The sequence below is a fragment of the Fusarium falciforme genome, chromosome 2 (assembly GCF_026873545.1).
Source record: "Fusarium falciforme chromosome 2, complete sequence".
In the NCBI taxonomy this organism is placed as follows: domain Eukaryota; kingdom Fungi; phylum Ascomycota; class Sordariomycetes; order Hypocreales; family Nectriaceae; genus Fusarium; species Fusarium falciforme.
The window spans coordinates 4,208,015-4,226,617 of record NC_070545.1 but is presented as its reverse complement, the minus strand read 5'-3'; the positions used below and the strand labels follow the sequence as shown (position 1 = coordinate 4,226,617).

Sequence of the window (18,603 nt, the reverse complement as noted above, 5' to 3'; positions counted from 1 at the left end):
CAACCCACCATCCATCATTGGTCTCTGTCAGCCACAAGTCACTATTAGATACTTTCCATGACTGGTATTGGCTACCCCGGATCTCCGGCAACGGCTGAAGGCCCATTTGAAGGGCAAGATGTTTATATCAACTCTCCGTTTCTTTTGCGGTAGAGTCAAATGCATTCCTCCTTACTGTCTTCGGTTCAGAGCCTTCTCTTGACAGCAACGCTCACTAACCAGTTGACCCTAAACAGCAACCATTCAGCATGGCAAGCCCTTATCGGCGCATTCAAAGCGCAGCCGGAGATATCAGGATCTTGATAGTCCAACCCGGCCAGCTTCAAGATCCATTAAAATGTCACCTCGAGGTTGCCCGCCTCTCACTCGACCAGGGATCCAAGCCCGAGAATCTTCAAAGCTACGAAGCAATTTCATACTGTTGGGGCGATCCAACTCCTTGCAAGCCATGCGATCTGGACGGTATCAGCGTCAAGATCCCTGTCAGCGCATCAGAAGTCATCCATCGTTTCCGCCTCCCCGATGTTCCCCGAAGGATATGGATAGATGCCCTCTGTATCAACCAGCAAGATATCACCGAGCGCGGAGAGCAGGTATCCCTCATGGGTGCCGTGTACTCGCAGTGTACTCGATGTTTAATCTGGCTGGGTCCTGACACTGACAACACGGCTAAGACGGCTTTTGACACCGTGGATAAAGTGTGCCATGCCGCGAGGGAGGCTGATCGAGAGTCCAAGGATCCCATGGTTGAGATGCTATCCATGCTATCGTCGACGAGCTTTACCCGTTTAGTCTTTAACGCGTCGTTTGAACAGAGACTTAAAGGAAAGAGAGGGGAGCCTGTATTCAACCTCGAGGATACGCAGCAAGACCTGTTCCGGCTTTTGCGGCGACCATGGTTCCAGAGGAAATGGGTGAGCGCTGGTCATGAAGAGTGCCAACGGTTCAGGCTAATCATCTATCACAGGTCTTTCAAGAAGCAGTCTTGGCCTCAGAGTCAACAGTCTACTGTGGAACCGAAACAAGGCCCCTATCCTCGATACTCGGAGCAGGCCACAGTCTCTATCGGCACCGTGCATGGTCTCATACTCGAGAAGAATTCTTGATGATCCGTGACCTCCATCTGCTCTGGAGCTATTTCTCGCCGGAAACAAATGACGAGCTTCCTGTGGATTCAAGAACCCTAGTCGCCTTGTTGGCCTTCTTGCGGACAAAGTTTTCCACGGACCCAAAAGATGCCGTTTTCTCTGTCCTTGGCCTGCTAAAGAGGAACGAGCAAACGAATGCCTCTTTCCAAGCTCTGCTCAAGGCAGATTATCGACGCTCCCTCAGTGACATCCTCGCCTCAGCGACAAAATACGCCATCATCGAAACACAGACGCTTGATGTGCTCAGATTCGTCCGGCCAAGATTAAACGAAGACGCGGAAGCCTCCCAGATTCCGTCTTGGGTTCCAAGATGGCATCTTCGGCATGAGGATATAGAGATGGGTGTCAACAGGATGGGTCCTAACGGGGAGTTTGTTTCCGATGCGAAGCTCGAACTCATCGATCCTCATGATGTTTCTGTGCTCAAGTGCCGAGGGGAGATCATCGACGACATATGTTATCGGTTTGATGCACCCAGCAAAGATGTGGTTAAGGGTGCATCAGCGCTGGCGACCTTTTTCAAGAGCATGCGATCTCTTTTCCGTCGAGATATCCTCAGTCAGGTTTTTGAGAGCACGGCGATCGATGACACCCAAGCTAGGCGCATACGCAATGCTATCTTGCCTAACCAAATGTACTCGGCAGATGAAGAGTCGGCGGTGATATCGTCGACACTGATGATGGGACGCCAATATCCCATGCAAGAGTACAGAGGCGAAGAGACCAGCGATTTTGTGCTTCTTGAAAAGTACCTCGACGAACCCGGACTTGTGCTTCCAACTTTGCCAGACGACGAAGTTATACCAACATCAACATTCAAAGATAGGTCACCTGGCGAGCAAGCATTTGTGAGATTCGCAATGGTCATGCGACTCGCCCTACATCACCGAGCCTTCTTCACCACGAGCCGCGGGCTGATAGGCATTGGACCGAGTACAATGGAGGTTTGTGATGTTATTGCGATGTTGCATGGGTTTCCTTCGCCTGTTGTGCTTAGACCTAAGGGGGATGGGTATGAGTTTCTTGAGAGTTGTTTTGTGCATGGGTTGATGGGAGGTCGGGATGAATGGCCAGCTGGAGTTGTGGCGAAAGAGGAGATCATTTCGATTCGATAGACAGCAGCAACGCAGCGGATGTCTCCCTGGGCGTTATTTCCAACTATTCATACTTACAAGATCGCAAGAAGTCGCGTTGAGTTGCTGATATGGCGTAAAACATTCTCTTGGCAGAAAATGGTCCCGAGTACCCCGTAACACGACGAGAAGCAGCCACAGAGGCCAAAGATCTTACATATGTGCTCCGCCAAGCAAGGCAACTAGCTCGGTAAGAAATGTCATCTTTATACTATAATACTCGGAGACAAAACTTAAGCATATTAAAATCTATTTCCGTTTCTAGAGCTAAGTTCCCGCTGCTCTAAGCTAAGTTAATGCTAAGCTCGGGCTAAAGAGGCCTAAGTTAAGGTTAGGGTAGGCTAAGCTTAGGCTAAACTTAGGCTAAGGTGCCTATATAAGCCTATTTTTAGGATTATATACCCCTATAAGGCCTTAAATCTAAGAGAATACCTTATTTTTAGCCTTAATTAGATTTACTTATATTAAGGATCTAGGCTCCTTAAACCTAAACGTATAAGACTTAGGTAATATAATCTTATTTATTATTAAATTTAATCTTAGGCTCTAAAGTATTTAATAACTTTTTTATTAATATAATTAATTAATTAAAGCTAAATTATCTAAATAAAGCTATAGTATAATAATTATTTATTTCCTAAGGGATAAACTAGTTATGCTAGGTTTATATTAGCAGAGAGTACTAGGCGTAGTCTAAGCAATAGGTATAAGTTACATCTAGTAATATACTTAAAGGTATTAAGTATAACTAAGTTATATTAATAGCTAAGGTAGCTACTATATAAGAAAGTATAAATAAATATGTCTTATATACTTAGATAGGCTTATAGTAGTAAGCTATAGCTTATGCGTAAGCTATAAGCCTTATTATAAGTCCTTAGTAAGCCTCTTATAGTTTTATATAATTAGCTTATAATCTAATAGGGCATAATAGTAAGTCCTTTAGTAATTAGAGGTTTCTATAGGGTATATATAATATAACCGCGAGGGTTATAATATAATATCCCCTCTTTATTAGATCTTATCTTTAAGACCTATATTAATCTTTTAGCCTATTTCTATTTTAATAAGTTTAGACTTTATCTTATAATTATTTTTCTTTTATTTCTTTATTAATAATATATTAGAGTTAAAGGCTACTTAAAACTAAAAAGTATAAGTTATTTTAATTAAAAATATTAGTTTTCTTATTATGCTATATAGTTATTATAAACTATGAGGTTTAAAGTATTAGGCTAAGGAGGGCTATAAATACTATGCCTAGTATATATAGCATAGTTATAAGTATAATAATAAAGGAATTTCTTTTCTTAAAATATATTTACTTCTAGGGTTTTTTTTTATTATTATTAATATTTTAGTAATAGATTATTTTATTACTAAGAAGTATTATTTAAAGCGCGAGGAAGAGGTAATTAAAAATAAGTTAATTTAGCTATAATAATAAGTAAATAAGCATTTAAGTTATCTAATATAACTTTATTAATAGAAATAGTAATTATAAGAAAAGGCTAAAGAGATACTTTAGTATAATATTAAGATATTAGATAAGTTAAAGGCAATAAAGAATATAAAGTCCTTTATAGTAGCTAAAGCCTAATTAGTAGGGGCTATTAATATTATTAATTAAAGTAAGGTTTTTTTAATTAATACTACTAATAGAATTACTTTAAAAAGTATTATATATTAATAAGGTACTCTAGGGGTTTTTAGGTATTTTCTAAATCTAAGTAGTCTTTTTATTTAATAAAATATATTATTTTATTATTAATTTTATTTATATTAAGAATAGCTTTTATAATATATTCTTCTAATCTATTAATTTTAGCTTCTAGTTTATTATTAGTTTTAATAATAATAATATCTATAAGTTTAAGTAATAAAATATAAAAGATTAAATAGAGCTTAACCTTAGGGGGTAAGTCTAATTTATAGTTATATTTTAAGATTTTTTATTTAATTTTATAAGGTTTAATATATTTATATTTAAGGTTTTTATTTTATTATTTTATTTTAATATTTTTTATTATAAGTATGATTATATTTCCCTTTAAGAAGATTAATCCCTTAATTTTTTTTTATTAATATAATTTATTATTTAATTTTTAATAAATTTAAGTTTTATTTTTATTTCTTTATATAGGTTCTTTAATTAATTATTAATAAGGATTATTTTAGGATTAATAATAATATCTTATATTTATTAATATATATCTAGCATAAATCTAAAATTAATATAAACTAATATAATTTTCTTACTTTTATTTATAGCTATATTATAGGCTAATTATATAGCTAATAGCTTTTTAATCTAATTAGTTTATTTATAGTTAATATAGCATTAAAGGTATTATTTTAGTATTTAATTTATATATTTTATATATTTATTTATCTCTTTATAATATATAATAGAGAGCTTATAATTAATTCTTAAATATCTTATAAGGCTTTATTAGAATTTTAAAGTAAATAATAATTCTTAATTTATAATAATTTTAAGTAATATATTATATATCTTAGTAATATAAAAATAAAAAAGATAAGTAAATTCTTTAGCTATTATTAATTTTCTATAAGGTATAAAATAAGAAAATTTTATAAGTTTATTTATAATAATAAAAATATTATTATAAAAGTTTTTAATAATTAATTCTTTTAATAGGGGTAATTTAATAATAAAATCTATAATAATTAAATCCTATAGTTATTATATAACTAAGAGTAATTATAGTTTTTTATAATATTTATAATATTATATCTTAGTTTTTATATAAAGATTATATTACTTAATAATTATTAAAATAATTTTCTTTATATTAAGAAATATAAATATTATCTTAACTTATTTTAGGGTTTTATTAATTCCTTAATATCTATATAGCTAATAGCTATATATTTTATATATAAAGTTATAATATAATTTATCTAAGACTTATTATTTATTTATTTTCTTATTATCTAAGAGTTATTAGTTATATTCCTAAATATATTTTAAGAGTAAATTACCTTATTTTATTATATAAGTAATTCTAAGATTTTTATTTCCTTAGTTTTTTTATAATACTTCCTATATCTATATATCCCTTCTTATATCTTACTCTTAAGATTATAATTACTATAATATTATTATATAATTTAAGTTATTTCTTTTAGATTACTATAGTATATAACTTAGTAATAGTAATAATTAAAGATAATTTAAAATACTTTATTAGAGATAGAGATTTTTTTTTATAGGTCTAAATTCTATTATTTCTTTAATAATATCTTTATATATATTTAATAAAGTCTATAATTAATTATTTATATTTCTTAATAAGTATAAGGTATTTTAATAAAGGTATTAGTTATTAAGTTTATATAATAAATTTTTATTATAGGTATTCTTTAAATATAAGATATAATAATTATTTTTTAACTTTAGTCTTCTTGGTATTTAGGTTAGGATATTAGCTAATAATATCTACCCTATTATTCTTTATTCTTTTAATATAAATAATAATATAATTGAATTTTAAAAGATATTTAATATATTATAGCTATTATTTACTAAGTTCTTAGGTTTTCATAAAGTAAGTAATATTCTTATAATTTATATATACCTTAACTTAATATTTACTTTTAAGGAGATAATATTAGAATTTCTTAAAAATATTAATAATTATAAGGAATTTTATATTATAAATAAAGTAATTCAGTTTTATTTTATATAATTTATAAAAATAAAATATAATTAAGTATAAAAATTCATTATTATTTTATTATTTAATTTAGGCTCTTAATATAAAATCTAAGGTATTTATCTTAAGTTTAATTTATTAAGAGGGATTAAATATCTTAAGTATTAATTTACTTAAGATAAGCTCTTTAATTATATTAAAGGCTTCTTTTATTTTATCCTTAAATATAAATAATTGTTTTTTATAAGATTAATTAATAATATAATAATTTTCTTAAACTTCCTTAAGAACTTATAATAATAATTAATTAAACTAAAAAAGGATTATACTTATTTAATATTTATTAGTTCTTTATATTTTTTAATTACCAAGATTTTCTTAGGGTTTATATATATCTTATTATAAGAGATAATATATCTAAGAAATTTTACTTTTAAGGTATAAAACTTATTTTTCTTAGGTTTTATTAATAACTTAATATCTTATAATATTTATAATACCTTATAAATATATTTTATATATTCTTTTTTTATTTTAGAGAAAATAAAAATATTATCTAAGTAATATATAATAAATATATTTAGATATTTTTATGATATATTATTAATTATTTATTAGAATATAATAGGTATATTAATAAGTTTAAAAGGCATAATAAGGTACTTAAATAATTTATACTTAGTATAAAAAGTAGTTTTTTATTTATATCTTTTCTTAATTTATATAAGATTATAAGCCCTTTTAAGGTTAAATATAATAAAATACTTTATATTAAAAAGTTAACTCTTTAACTTGCTAATAAGAGGTAATAATATATAATCTTAGATTATAATAATATTAAGTATTCTAAAATTAATATACAACTAAAGCTTTTTATTTTTTTTTAAAATAAATATAATAAGATATTTAAGAAATAACTTATTTTCTTTAATATATTTTTTTTATAATATATCTTTAATATATTTCTTTAATACTAATAGTTATACTTTATTATATAAGTAGAGTTTATTAAAGCTAGGTTATTTCTTATTAATAAACTTAATTTCTAGGTTATAATATATATATTTAAGTAGACTTATTTTAAGTTTTTTTATACATAGCTTCTTATAGATATAGTATTATAATAGGATATTCTTAAGTTATTTTTCCCTTAGTATTTTCTTAATTTACTTAAGGTTTTCTTTTAATTAATAAAATTATTATTTAATATATATAATTATTTATTAATTTTATTAATATTATTTATTACTATATTTATATTATATTCCTTTAGGTAAAGAAGTATCTCTTATTTACCTCTTTTTAGCTTCTTTAATATCCCTAATAAAAGCTTAAAATCTTATATTATATCTTAAATTATTATTTATTATAAAAGGTACCTTATTATTAAAAAAATAATACTTAGCTAATTCTTTAATTAAAATATAAATTAAATTAATATAATTATAGGTATTTAAATATAAGATTATATTACTTATTTAATATAATATTAAATAATATCCCTTAGTTTTTTCTTTTAATAAAACCTTTAAGGTAATTAATCTTATTATTAATAATATTATTATTATAATTAAAAGGGATTCTTTCTAGGTTAATAACTAAGTAAGGTATTTATTTATACCTCTATAATAACTTAAGCCTATTTATTATTATTAAATTAAAGTAGTTTTACTTAGCTCTATTATCTACTAAAGTATTTAATTATTTTTCCTTAACTTATACTCTTAGTTCTAGGTAATATTACTTATATACTTCGCTTATAGAATATAAGGCCTTCTAGGGTAATATATTCCTATATATATTTATTTATTGCCCTATGCTAAATAAGGTATTTAGTTTTTTAATATTATATAGCTAAAATAATTAAACTTATATTTGCTATTTATATAGGCTTTATAGTTATATATATTATCCTAGCTATATAGCTAATTCTAGTATTACTATTTTTATTTAGCTCTTAGGTCTTTTTTATCCCCTTAGCTAATTATTTTTTACTAATCTTTAATCTTATATATAATTCTCTTTTATTCTTAGATTATATAATATAATTTATTATAATATTATGCATAGGCGACGCTAATAGAGTTATATTAATAGAAGACCTTATATTCTTTTATCTTATATTATATATAGGGTTTATTATTTAGTTAGTATAATAATATAATAAGGAAATAGTCTTATTCTTACTTTTCTATTTAGTATTATTTATATTAGTAATATTTATATAATATCTAAGAGATACTTAGGTATTCTTAGTATATTAGGTATATTTATATATTATTCTATAGATTAAATAATACTTCTAGATATTATAGATTTTTAATTAATCCCCTATAGTAGGCTTAGATATAAATTTCTTACTTATCCGCGGTATCTATATATTCTCATGCGGTCTAGATATACCTTTCTCTAAGGTCGTTTTAGTACTAGTTGCTATTTTTATTATATAGCCTAGGGTAGACTTTTTCCTTTTATAACTTATTATTACTCTTATAGTTCTTCTACTATTAACGAGAGTATTCTTTGCATAGTTCCTTCTATAATTTTTAAGCGTCCCGCTTAAACTTAGTTTAGTTTATATCGCTGCTATATACCTTAGCTATCTAATCATTGCGTGGCCATTAGCTATATCGGTCTACCTTCTATTATTTATAGATTTTATTATACTCTTATAATGCCTTTACCTAATATTAGGAGCATAAGATATAATTATATTATATAGGGTTATCTTATTAGTAATTCTTATAATAGACTATAGCGGGTATGATAAACCGCTTATTTTTATTATATCCTATGATCTATTTCTTATAGTTAAAACCTTTTATAGCGGCTTCCTAGAAGTCGGCTTATTTATCTACTATTAGTAGTGGTTATTAAGTTAAAGTTAATGCTATGGGTTCTTTAGCTCTTAGCTCGATGCATCTAGTTATAGCGATAGTCTACTATAATAGGCTTATAATTTTATTAGCCTTATTGCCTAGCTTAGGTAATAATTTCTATATACCTTTAGTTATAAGGTTAAATTAGTAAGCCTTTAGGGGCTTAATTAGGTTATAGAGTTATTTCTTTATAATGCTATTAATTATATAGTTACTTTTTAATTATTTTTTTAATAAGTAGATATCTTAATAAGGTATAATAATTTCTCTTAGCTAGAGTCTAGTCTTATTATAGCCTTATTAGGCTATTCCTAGTATCTTAGTAGTATAGATAGCTATTTAAGGTTTATTATTTACTTAGATAAATCTTATTTATTTTTTTCTTTTTAAAAGGGGCTATTATTAGCTTAGCTAATAATATCTTTTTTTAATATCTTATTATTTCTTTTTATACTTATTAGCTTTATAGCCTTTCTTATAGCAGTAATAATATTTAATATCCTTAAATCCTTATTAGGTTACTCTAAGTTTTATAGGTCTTATATAGGTTTTATAAGATATATTGCCCTTAGTTTATTCTTGCTTTTAAGACTAATTAATATTATTTTTATTGCCTTAGATTTATTTTTTATTAGATTTCTTTATATATTATTTAAATTATTAGTTATTAATCTTAATAGTTATATTAATATAATCCTAAAGGCTATTAGGTTTTTTTATTTTATAGAGTTTATTTTAAACCTTATTTTTAAGTTTTTTATAAAATATAATTTAAAGGGCGCTTATTCCTTAATTAAGAAATAAAGTAATTTATATAAACTTAGCTATATAGGTTAAAGTAGCCTTTATTAATTATAAGTTTTTAAGTTTCTATATAACTTATTATTTTTTATTAATTATTTTAAAGTTTTATTTAATTATATTTTTAAAGTTTTTATATTTAATAAAGAAAAATGAAGTTTTCTTAGTAGGTTTATTTCTAAGAAAGTTATATAACTTAGGCTTAAACTAAGTAAATATATTACTTATAAGATATTTATTAGTATATATGACCTTACTTTTAGTATTAGCTATCTAAGTAAAGAAATATTATTAATATACCCTAAGGGATATAAAGAATATCTTAATATAGGTAGCTTATTTATTAAATAACTCTAGGTCCTTAAGCTTAATAATCTTATTAATATCTTTATAAGTTATATTAATAATATTATATTTAAATATTAAGTTATTAAGATTATAGATTTATTATTATATTAGGTTATTTTATTAAGCTTAGAGTATAATAAATTAATTAATTTAGTTTTATTACTTATTAATTATTTATTAATATTATTATTATTATTATTTTATTACTTAATAAAAATATTTTTATATCTTATTTATAAATACTTTTATATTTATAAGTTATTTTTAAGTAATCTTAATATTATTATATATATTATTTAAAAGGTTATTATATAAAGTATTTAAGTAATTATATTTATTTTTAAGCTTTTAGACTTTATCTTTATATAAAGCTAAGATAATATATTTTTTATTATTATTATTTATTTTTATTAAGATATTAAATTCTTTTATCTTAATTATAAGCTATTTTTATTAAGGGGTAATAAATAGCTTATTATAAGAGGTAAAAAGAGATCTAATATTAAGTGCTATAGTAATAGTATTACTTAGAGTATATAATATATTATTAAATAAAAGCTATTAATATATAATAATTATATATTTCCTAAGAAATAAACTAATTATATTAGGTTTATATTAATAAAAAGTACTAGGTATAATCTAAGTAATAAGATATAAGTTATATCTAGTAATATACTTAAAGGTATTAAGTATAATTAAGTTATATTAATAGCTAAGGTAGCTATTATATAAGAAAGTATAAATAAATATATTTTATATACTTAGATAGGCTTATAATAATAAGCTATAGCTTATATATAAGCTATAAGCCTTATTATAAGTCCTTAGTAAGCCTCTTATAGTTTTATATAACTAGCTTATAGTCTAGTAGGATATAATAATAAGTACCTTAGTAATTAGAGGTTTTTATAAGGTATATATAATATAACTACAAGGGTTATAATAATAATAATAAGTATTTAATTAATTAATTATATATTAATTAAAATATTTTAGTTATTTAAGACTTATTTTATTATTAGCTTAGTTATTATTAGTTATAGTAATAGCTTAATTACCTAAGTATTATAACCCTTATAGTTATATTATATAGTCCCTATAAATCCTAAGTTTTAAACTACTAATTATAATAAGACTAATATAATAAGAACTAATATTATTCCTAGACTATATTATTCTTAGAATAATATTATGCCCTCTCGCGATTAGCTTTACTTAAGGAAGCCTAAGTATATAAAATATACTTATTTATACTTTCTTATATAATAGCTACCTTAGCTATTAATATAACTTAGTTATACTTAATACCTTTAAGCATATTACTAGACGTAACTTATACCCTATTGCTTAGACTATGCCTAGCACTCTCTGCTAATATAAACCCAGCACGACTAGTTTATCCCTTAGGAAATGTATAATTGTTATACTTGTTACGACCCCCGCGGCTATGTCACGTGGTCCCCACAAGTCCTAAGTTCTAAACAACTAATCACGAAGGGACTAATACATTAAGGACTAATATCGTTCCTAGACCACGTCGGTCCTAGAACGATATCGCGCCTACTCGCGATCGGCTTTACTCAAGGGAGCCTAAGTATATAAGATATACCTATTGCACTTTCTTATATAGTAGCTACCCTAGCTATTAATATAACTTAGTTATACTTAATACCTTTAAGTATATTACTAGATATAACTTATATCTTATTGCTTAGATTATGCCCCGTACTCTCTGCTAATATAAACCTAGTATAACTAGTTTATCCCTTAGGAAATATATGATTATTATATATTAATAGCTCTTATTTAGTAGTATATTATATACTCTAAGCAATATTATTACCATAGTACCTAATACTAGATCTCCTTCTACCCCTCGCAGTAAGCTGCCTATTACCCCTTAATAGGGATAGCCCGCAATTAAGCCCGAAAAACCTAATATCCTGATAGATATAGACGACGACGAGGAGGAATATATTATCCCGGCCTTATACGAGGACGAAGTCTAGAAGCTTAGAAATAAGTATAACTACCTAAGCACTTAGCATAATAACCTCCTAGATAGCGCACGTAATAACGCTAAGATTACTTAGGAATAACTTAAAAACATAGAAGTATCTATAAATAATATATAGGAATGCTTCCGCTAAGCTATAGAATAGTAGTAATAATAATACTAGCAAATAATTAATAAATAATAGAACCAGATCGATTGACTTACTATGCTCTAAGCCTAGTAAAATGACCTAGCATAATAGCAGGTTTATGATCTTAGTAACCTAATATTTAAACATAATGCCGCTAGTATTACCTATAAAGATATCGGCGAGATTATTAAGCCTAAGGACCTAGAGCCATTTAATGGATAAGCTAGCTATATTAGGATGTTCTTTATGTCCCTTAGGGCATATTAATAATATTTCCCCACTAGGATAGCTAGTGCAGAAAGTAAGATCCTATATGCTAGTAAATGCCTTATAGGTAGCATACTTACTTGGTTTAAGCCTAAGCTATATGACTTTCTTAGGAACGAACCCACTAAGGAAATATAACTCCTCTTTACTAAATATAAAAACTTTAAGGATATAATTAAGCGTAATTTCAGAACTATTAATAAAAAATAATAAGCTACGTAGAAACTTAAGAACCTGCGATAAATAAAGGCTGCTTTGACCTATGTAGCTAAGTTTATATAGATTACCTTATTCCTTAACTAGGGAATAAGCGCTCTCTAGATTATATTTTATAAAGGACTTAAGGATAAGGTTAAGGATGAACTCTATAAGATGGAAAAACCTAATAATCTTTAAGACTATATTAACATAGCTATTAAGATTAATAACCGATAATTTAAATAATATATAGAAAAATCTAATAAGGGATAAATCTAGGGTAATAAGAATAATGCTAATTAGTCCTAAAAGCGAGAATAAGCTAAGGGTAATACCTCCTATGGGACCTACGTGGGGCCTATGGAACTTAGGGCAGCCTAGAAGGACAACAAGGATATTAAATATTATTACTACTATAAGAAGGGCTATAAGGCTAATGAATATTAAAAGAAGCAGCGAGATATAAAGGAAGGATATTACTAGCTAAGCTAATAATAGCCCCTTCTAGAAGGTAAGAAATAAGTAAGATTTACCTAAGTAGATACTAAGCCCTAGATAGCTATCTGTACTACTAAGGTACTTGGGATGGCGCGATAAGGCTATAATAGAACCAGACTCCGGCCGGGAGAGGTTATTATGCCTTATTAAGACGCCTACTTAATGGAAGAATAAGTAGAAGGCAACTATGTGATTAATAGCATCACAAAGGAATAACTCTATAACCCGGCTAAGCCCCCAAAGGCTTACTAATTTAACCTTATAACTAGAGATATGTAGAAATTATTGCCTGAGCTAGGCAATAGGGCTAATAAAATGACGAGCCTATTATAATAGATTATTACTATAACCAAATGCATTGAGTTAGGAGTTAAAAAACCCATAGTATTAACTTTAACCTAATAACTACTACTAATAATAAACGAACAAGCCGACTTCTAGGAAGCCGCTATAGAAGGTTTTAACTATAGAAAATGGATTATAGGATATAATAAGTAAACCCAGATGCCCTTTATAGTTTATCATAGGGACTACCAATAAGACAACCCCGCGCAATATAATCATACCTTATGCCCCTGATATTAGATCGAGGTATCCTAAGAATATGATAAAATCTATGAATAATAAAAGGTAGATTAATATAGTAGGCTACTACGTAATGACTGGGTTGCCAAAGTAAGCAGTGGTAATATTAATTGAACTAAGTTTGAGCATGATACTTGGAAACTATAAAAGGAACTACGCTAAGGATGCTCTAGGAAGCCCTAGAAAAGTAATAAAGAACTATAGAAAGAAAAAAACTACCCACGACTATATAATAAAAATAACAATAAGTACTAGAATAGCCTATAGGAAAGGTATATCTAGACTGCATGGGAATATATAGAAATAGTAAATAAGTAAGAAATCTATATTCGAGCCTATTATAGGGAATTAGCTGAAAACCCCTAATACCTAAAAGCATTTTTTAACCCATAAGATAACATAAGAACATATCTAACGCACTAGGAGTATATTAGTATCTCTTAGATATTATATTAATACTATTAGTATAAAATATACTAGGAGGAAAAGTAGGAACAAGACTGCTTCCCCGTCGCACTACTATATTAGCTAAATAATAAGCCCTACCTATAATACGAGGCGGAGGGATATAAGGTAGTATATTAATATAAATCTATTAGTATTATAAACGCGTGATATTTCTTAGAACTCTATTATGCTATTTAGGAGAAGAAGCAAATTACCTATAAAATCAAGGACTAGTAAAGGATAATTAGCTAGGAAGACAAAGGAAACCTAAGAGCTAAATAAGAACGGCAATACTAGGATTAGCTATATGGCTAAGATGATGTATATGACTATAAAGCCTATGTAAATAGCGAATGCGAGCTTAATTATTTTAGCCATGTAATATTAAAAAACTAGATAGCCCGTCCGATATAGGGCAATGGATAGATAAACATAGGAAGATATTACCTTAGAAGGCCCTTTACTTTATAAACAGAGCATATAAGTAATATTACCTAGAACTAAAAGTATAAGTTAAAGGAGAATAATTAAATACTTTAGTAGATAGTAGAGCTAAGTAGAACTACTTTAACTTAATAACGGCAAATAGGCTTAAGCTATTATAGAGGTATAAATAAACGCCTTACTTGGTTATTAACCTAGAAGGAACCCCTTTTGATTATAATAATAATATTATTAATAACGAGATTAATTACCTTAAAGTTTTTATTAAAAGAAAGAACTAAGGGATATTATTTAATATTATACTAAATAAGCAATATAATCTTATACTTAGGTACTTATAGTTATAATGCCATAACTTATATTTCGACTAGAGAACTAGCTAAGTGCTCTCTTTTTATAATAAGATATCCTCTATAATAAATAATAACTTAGGAAGTAATATAAGATCTTAAACTTTTATTAAAAAAGATAGAGAAATTAGGCAGAGGTAAATATAAGATACCTCTCTACCTAAAGGGACATAATATAAATACTATAATAGATAAAAACGATAGAATTAGCGAATAATTGTATATGTTATAAAATAATTCTATAAGTTAGAAAGAAACCTAAAATAAGCTAAGAAAATATTAAAAAAAGAATAACTTAAGAATATTCTATTATAATACTATATCTATAAAAAACTCTTTGTAGAAAAACTTAAAATAGGTCTACTAGAGTATATATACTATGACCTAGAAATTAAGTTTATTAATAAGAAGTAACCTAGCTTTAGTAAACTCTACCTACTTAATGAAGCATAACTACTAGTATTAAAGAAATATATCAAAGATATATTATAGAAAGGATATATTAAGGAAAGTAAGTTATCTATTAGATACCCTATTATATTTGTCTTAAAGAAGAATAGAAAGCTTTGATTTTATATTAACTTTAGAATACTTAATGTTATTATAGTTAAGGATTATATATTATTACCCCTTATTAGTAAATTAAAGGATTGACTTTTTAGAATAAAGTACTTTATAGCACTTAACCTTAAAGGAGCTTATAACCTTATCTAGATTAAAGAAAGATATAAATAGAAAACTACTTTTTATACTAAGTATAGACTATTTAAGTACCTTATTATGCCTTTTAGACTTACTAATATACCCGCTGCATTTTAATAAATAATTAATAATATACTACGAGAATATCTAGATATATTTATTATATATTACCTAGATAATATCTTTATCTTCTCTAAAACAAAAGAAGAATATATAGAATATATCTATAAGGTATTATAAATACTATAGAACGCTAAGTTATTAGTGGAACCTAAGAAAAGTAAATTCTATGCCTTAGAAGTAGAATTCCTCGGATATATTATCTTATATAATAAGATACGTATAGACCCTAAGAAGGTCTTAGTAGTTAGGGATTAAAAGGAACTAATAAATGTCAAGGAAGTATAAGCCTTCCTTGGCTTTGCTAATTACTACTATAGATTCCTCTAATGATTTAGGAAGATTGCCGCACTACTAATTGATCTCATAAAGAAAGATAAAATGTTTATATTTAGGGATAAGGTAAGAAAAGCCTTTAGTACGATTAAAGAACTTATCCTAAGTGAACTAGTGCTTAAAATGTTTAACCTATCCCGATAAATCAAACTTAAAATAGATATCTTAGATTTTACACTAGGCGCCTAGATTAGATAACGAGATAATAAAAGACTCTTATACCCTATCGCATTCTACTCCTATAAGTTATATAGAGTAGAACTTAACTACCCTATTTATAATAAAGAATTCCTCGCAATAATTAATGCCTTTAAGGAATTTTAATATTATTTCCTTAGAAATAAATACTAGATTAAGGTATATATAGATTATAAAAATATTACCTACTTCGCAAAAACCTAAGAACTTAGCGGATAATAACTATAATATGCTGAATATCTTTTAGAATTCGACTATATTATTATTTATATTAAAGGAATAGAGAACGGCAGGGCAGATACTATTAGCCAACGACCTAACCTAGATACTAGAAAGATTAAAGTAAAAGAATAGCTCTTATAGTTTATATGGGAAGGATACCTAAAGTAGTGAATAATCGCTTATATTAAATAATAAATGCTATTATATTACCTAATGAGTAAATAGAAGGATAAGATTATTACTAATAGTACCCCTGGAGAACTTAGGAGACTTATAATTAAATAAGTAGACTAAGTAGGAAGCTAGCAAGGAATAATTATATATTAGAAATGCATCTTTGTACCTTAGAAATGCGTAAAAGAATTTATTAAATATTGCTACTAGATAGTAAAATATAATAGAAAACTTAATAATAGAGATTTCTAGGAAATAATATATTAATACTTTTATTAGGAAAACCTTAGCGCGGGACCTAAAAGTTACCTTAATTATAAAATATATTATAATAATGCATAGCTAAGAGATAAGGACCTATTAAAACTATATAAATATGACTAAGTTATAGGGATATCTTATATTACTATTAGAAGCACCTATATAGTAGAATAAGGAAATTAACTCTTAAAATAGATCTAAGAATACAATGTATAACTCCTAGATAATAAGAAAGCTAATAAATAATAAGTCCTAGATAAACTATGCTATGAACTTATATGCGAGATATATAGTTACTCGCTATATAGACACTAAGGAATTAATAAAACCCTAGAGTAAGTTAAGATGATATTTATTTTCCCTAATATAAAGAAAACTGTCTTAATAGTTATTAAATAATATGACCTTTGCGCGAAAACCAAGGCATGACGCTATAAACCTTATAAAAAACTATAATTACTCCTAGTTATATATTAACTATAGGACTTAATTACTATAGACTTTATTATAAAACTACCCCTATTAGAAGAACTAGCTACTAGAAACTTTTATAATAATATTCTTATTATTATAGATAGACTCATGAAATTTTCCTACTTTATACCCTATAGAGAGTTAATAATAGTAGAAAAATTCGCTTACCTTTTTTACTTCTATATCGCTAAAATATATAGCATATTACTCGAAATTATTATAGATTAAGGGCTATTATTTGCTTTAAAATTCTAGCAAAGCCTCATAGGATATTTAGGAATTAACTATAAATTCTTTACTATATACTATAAGGAGATAGATAGATAAATAAAACGCATAAATTAGATACTAGAGTAATACCTTCGATGCTATATTAATTATAAATAAACCAACTAGGTCAAGAAGCTACTAGCTATATAGCTAGCCTATAATATAGCTATAAATAAGAGCACGAAGATTATACTAGCTTACGCTAACTTTAGATTTATACCGGATGTATACTAATAAATATAAAACACTATTATTAACCCTAAAGTAATCCTTACTAGTAATTAACTAAAGAACCTATATAAAGAAATACGAATAGAACTTGAATTTATTAGAAATAGAATGACGGAATATACTAATAAGAAAAGAATTAAGGGATTAATCTTTTTGGAGGGAGATATAGTCTACTTCGCAATAAAAAATATTAAAATGAAATAATAAAATAAAAAACTTAACTATAAATACATTAGACCCTATAAAATTAAGTAAAAAATCTTAGAAAATAACTATAAACTAGACTTACCACTAAAAGTTAAGCTTTATTTAATCGTTTATATTTTATTACTTAAATTAGTAAAAAACACTATCTAAGTTAAAACTAAAAATAAACCAAAAACCAAAGTCAATGGATTAAAAGAATATATCATAGAAGCTATTCTTAATATAGATAAAATTAATAATAAAATAATATATTTTATTAAATAAAAGGACTACCTAGACTCTAAAAATACATAGGAACCCCCGGAGTACCTTATTAGTGCGTAATGCCTTTTAAAGAACTTCTACTAATAACGCTGAGATTAAATAAAGGCGAAGCATTAAGGAAGTTATTACCTAAGCTAAGAGACGCTTAGTTAATGTCATTAGGGATATGATCAACCTGGAGATCACGAATAATAGCACCTTCGTGAGCATCTAGCA

The 18,603-nt window shown here is 26.6% G+C and overlaps 1 protein-coding gene across 1 annotated transcript; it reads left to right on the top strand.

Moving 5' to 3' along the window:
* Positions 1–248: 248 nt before the first annotated feature.
* On the top strand, positions 249–2,263 carry NCS54_00321800 (HET domain-containing protein; the record flags this gene model as incomplete). Its single annotated transcript, XM_053148799.1, has 2 exons — positions 249–914; positions 968–2,263. The coding sequence occupies 2 exons, from the start codon at positions 249–251 to the stop codon at positions 2,261–2,263; spliced, it is 1,962 nt and encodes a 653-aa protein (XP_053004774.1).
* Positions 2,264–18,603: the final 16,340 nt, after the last annotated feature.